General features: G+C 43.9%; 1 protein-coding gene across 1 annotated transcript; it reads left to right on the forward strand.

Annotated features, from left to right (window-relative positions):
* The first annotated feature begins 2,371 nt into the window (after window positions 1-2,371).
* On the forward strand, window positions 2,372-2,869 carry LOC141595089 (uncharacterized). Its single transcript, XM_074415061.1, has one exon. The coding sequence runs from the start codon at window positions 2,372-2,374 to the stop codon at window positions 2,867-2,869; it is 498 nt and encodes a 165-aa protein (XP_074271162.1).
* The last annotated feature ends 2,170 nt before the right edge of the window (window positions 2,870-5,039 follow it).

A 5,039-nucleotide genomic window follows, 5' to 3' on the forward strand; every position in this document is an offset into this window, starting at 1 on the left:
TCGTGATCTAAATAAGGCTAGTCCAAAGGACGACTTTCCGTTACCTCACATTGACATCTTGGTTGACAATACCGCTAACCATGCATTATTATCCTTTATGGATGGGTACGCCGGTTACAACCAGATAAAAATGGCCGAGGAAGATATGCACAAGACTGCTTTCACAACACCATGGGGCACTTATTGCTACACAGTGATGCCGTTTGGATTAATAAATGCAGGCGCGACTTACCGAGAAAGAAGAACGACGTTGTTGCATGATATGATTCATAAGGAAGTAGAGGTCTACGTCGATGACATGATCGTAAAATCGAAGGAACGTAATAACCATTTGATGGCATTACGAAAATTCTTCGAGAGGTTGAGAAAGTATAATATGAGATTAAACCCACAGAAGTGCGCGTTCGGGGTCACCTCTGGCAAGCTTTTGGGTCATATCGTTAGCCACCGTGGCATCGAAATCGACCCATCAAAGATTAAAGCCATTATGGAAATGCCCCATTCTAAAACCGAGAAAGAAATTCGAGGTTTCTTAGGCCGAGTGCAATACATAAGCCGTTTCATCTCAAAATTAACTATGATCTGCGAACCAATTTTTAAGAAATTGAAAGTTGGGGAGCATATTATGTGGGATGACCAATGCCAAGCCGCGTTTGATAAGATAAAGGAAGTGTTATCTTCTCCGCCAGTTCTCGATCCGCTTTAGTGGCTTGCCTCTATCATCTTTGTATTTAACGATTCTGATACTGCGATGGGAGCAATGCTGACACAAACCGTTGACAAAGAAGAAAGAGCAATTTACTACCTTAGTAAAAAGTTCTTGGAGTATTAATCAAAGTATACAGCATTAGAAAAGACATGCCTAGCTTTAGTCTGGGCAACGAAGAAGCTACGTCACTATATGCTCAGCTACAGTGTGAGTATATATTCCAGAATGGACCCCATCAAGTACTTGTTTGAAAAGCCGGTGCTAAACGGCAGAATGTCAAGATGGACCCTCATGCTATCGGAATTCGATTTCAAATATGTGCCGCTGAAAGCGATAAAAGGAAAGGTCGTTGCCGATTTCCTGGCCGATAATCCAGTCGAAGAAACTGACATTGTTGACACTTGGTCATTCCTAGATGAGGATATTGTCCATGTCGAAGATGATGTATAGGATCTATATTTCGATGGGGCTTCGAATAACATGGGATGCGGAATAGGTGTCCTTATCATTTCACGGAGAGGAGAGCACATACCAGTTTCGATCAAATTGGACTTCGCCGTCACAAATAACGCCGCGGAATACAAAGCATGCCTACTTGGTTTGCAGAGCGCTAACAAGTTAGGAGTCATGAAGTTGACAGTACACGGGGATTCCTCCTTGGTCATCAATCAAGTGACGGGGTCATGGAAGATCAAAAGTAGCAGCCTGGCACCCTACCAAGCTAAGATAGAAGAGCTAGAAAAACTCTTCGAAGAGGTGCGATACGTGTACCTCCCAAGGGAGGAAAATCGGTTCGACGACGCATCAAAACGGCGCGTTGATAAACATCCCTGATCATATGGATAGCATGCCATTGTGTGTCGAACGAAGGTCTTCACCAGCTTATATAAATGTTGTCGATGATGGAGAGGAAAGTGAAGCCGAACCTTGGTATGCATCCATTGTGAGATTCAAAGAAGCGGAGAGAACCCCTGAGACCTCGATACACGTGGAAAGCGTGCATTGCGAATGTTATCCGCCCAATTCGTTAAAAATAACGATGGACAATTGTATAAGAAGACAGCACAGGGTGTCCTGTTGCGATGCGTCGACAAGACAACGTCAGAAAAGGTCATGGAAGAAGTCCACGACGGGGAATGTGGGCCGCATATGAACTCCCACATGCTAGTTCGGAAGATCATGAGGTTAGGATACTATTGGACAACAATGGAAACAGATTGTCGCAGATATGTCCGGCATTGTCACAATTGCCAAATATTTGCGAATATTCAACATGTACCACCTTCTATGCTATACACCATGACGTCACCTTGGCCTTTCTCAACCTGGGGAATCGACATCATCGGAAAAGTAAACCCTTCTGGAACAGGAGGGCATTGTTATATCCTAGTCGCTATTGATTACTTTACCAAGTGGGTAGAGGCCAAGTCTTACAAAGTGCTAAATGCGAAACAAGTAGCCAAGTTTATTCGAATGACATCGTCCTGTCGTGACGGAGTGCCGCACGAGTTCATCGATGATCATGGAACTCACTTTCAAGTGAGACAGTAGTTATACTTGAAAAGTATAGAATCAAGCATCATAAGTCATCTCCATATCGACCTCAGACCAAATGGAGCAGTGGAGGCCGCTAACAAAACGGTGGCTACTATATTGAGAAAGATGTCTGACAATTACAAGGAGTGGCCGGAGAAGATACCCTTCGCGTTGTGGGGATATAGAACATCCATCAGAATAGCCACAGGGGCAACCCCGTACTATCTAGTTTATGGGATGGAAGCAGTCCAACCAGTCGAACTGGAAGTACCCTCCCTGCGCATCTTGCTCGAAAGCCAGGTCCCTGAAGCAGATTGGGTCCAAGCCAGATATGATTCGTTGGTGTTACTTGATGAGCGTCGTTTGAATGCGTTGTATCATGTTCAGCTCTATCAGAAAAGGATAGAGCGGGCTTTTAACAAGAAGGTGAAGCCCAGGGGAATTAATGAAGGCGATTTAGTTTTCAAATCAGTAAGGGCTCTATTACCAGTCGATCCAAGAGGGAAGTTTAAGCCTAATTGGGCCGGTCCTTATCTCGTGAAGAAGATACTCACAGGAGACGCGGTACGTTTGACAGATTTGGATGGAAATGATTTCTCGAATCCAACGAATCGGATCGATTGAAGAAGTCTTGTCCTTAAGACCTCATTCTCAAAGTTATGAAATAACACTTGAATTGTGATGTATTTGAATAAGTTTTAAGTTTGGCATTTGTTGCCACTGCCTGAAATGTTTTATGAGAGAACTACGACCTCGGTTTGAGTCTGTTGAAAAGCAGATACGTAGGCAACCCTTGAAAAGGGTACAACCACAATAAAAATGAAATATTCAATGCAGAAACTGAGGATTTCTAATAAATAATACGTGTCTTTTATTTTGATAAATCCGGGCGACGCTCATTACAAATCAAACTAACAGGAAAGCAAATAAAAGCATAATAAAAATACTAAATAATAGAGCCGTAACTACCACCTATCTTTAGTTGGGTCGCGTGTCCCGTCACTACGAGACGATGTCTCACCCATCATCATTCTTGCCCGTTTCTTCGGGGGGACCACGCTGTCTTCTCGCGGGCCCAATCTCTCTTTTACGCTTGGTCGAGGGCCAAGTCTCTCTGCAAGTGTCGTAACGTCACCACTTGTAGTACCCAGTCGGTCCCACACGCTAGGAGCACCAGGTTTAGCCCTAGGGTTCTCGTCGAGCCTAGTCTCGGTCTCGGTCGGGCCCGGAATCGGCCCAAAAAGAATTGTCGATTTTTTAACCCTCTGTCATGCTTCTCCCGATCAATGGCATCATCTTTCTGTAGTTTCTTCCTTGCATTAAGGCCCGGTTCTGTAGTCCATTTGAGATATGAAGGAGAAACCCAAGTAGACTCGCGTGGCTCGGGAATGCGCCACACGGTCCTTCGGCGCCACGCGTGGAGCCAAGTATGACATCTACCCTGAGAAATAACAAAAGCAGGACCTCGCGAAGCATCCGTCGCAGGGACAATTTGTTGACGACCGAATTGGCGAAGCACTCGGTCCGGGTAAAAATAGACAGGGTGATCCAAGCCCAACAAAGTGACATACCGTGTATGATCGATGTCTGCGAGCCCGGTAAGTGAGCTCAAATGAAGCTATGGTAAGGACCAAATAATGTGAGACCTGTTCCGCTAATCGGATATTTCGCCGATGTCGGATCCTTGCTCGAATCGTAGCGCTGTCGCCGCCTATTAGTGAGACTTCGACATGATAATCTTCCGGTTTCAACGGCGGATCAATCAAACCAAGACGCTCACGAGCCATACCGTAGACAATCGAGAAAAGGCGGGTAAAAAAAAAAAAAAAAAAAAAAAAAAAAAAAAAAAAAAAAAAAAAAAAAAGAGACGAAAAAAAGAGACAAAAAAAAAAGAAAAAAAGAGACGAAAAAAAAAGAAAAAAAAAAGAAAAAAAAAAGAAAAAAAGAAAAAAAGACGAAGAAAAAGAGAAAAAAGGAAAAAAGAGAAGAAAGACAAACTTGCATTAGACGGGTTGATCCCATGAATACAGCATCCGGATTGGCTTTTTGTGAATCCAAGCTTTTAATAGTCTCAGCTAGTATAATCCATGCAGGATTAGCACCATTCTCCATTTGCTCCACGACTCGGATTAGTCTAGCTTGGCCGCGATAAGATGGAATTTCTATCGCCCCCTCGAAACAATAAAGATGCAATAGAATGAGGCCAAAGGCGCGGCGTCGAAAAATGATCGGTATATCTGGGTCATTCGCACGCCGGAATTTATGCACTAGCGCAAGCAGGTCCACCTTTCCACCATCGACGATGGTACGGGCTTCATCACGCGACAAGTTTAGATATTCCCGGTACTTTCGGGTCCAGTTGGACACAAAGTCGGGAACCACAGGCTCTTGCGTGGTCCTCCATCCTCCCAGGACGGTAAATTCTTCAGGAAGGGGACAGATTTCTCCCTCCGGAAAAGCAAAGACATGATGCTCGGGATCCCACACTCTCAGGCACTCTTTAAGAAATGCGGGTTGAATCATGACTTGCCTCAGGAAAATAATTTGTTGAATTCCCGCCGCATTCAGATTTTGGATTTCTAAACCCCTGAATTATGTCCCCCATCCCTTCATGGTCCCAAACAAGGAATTCATGACTAGTTTTTTTTTCTAAGAAAGATATTCTTTTAAGCAGAGAGATTTCTGTTTTGGAAATTGTGGGAAATCTCAACCCTTAGCCCTTCCTTATATATGAAAAGAGATGAGGAATTTTGGAAGTATAATTCCTTTAGGTTTTGGAAACCTAAATCTTCTA

This window comes from Silene latifolia, chromosome 8, assembly GCF_048544455.1.
Source record: "Silene latifolia isolate original U9 population chromosome 8, ASM4854445v1, whole genome shotgun sequence".
NCBI lineage: Eukaryota > Viridiplantae > Streptophyta > Magnoliopsida > Caryophyllales > Caryophyllaceae > Silene > Silene latifolia.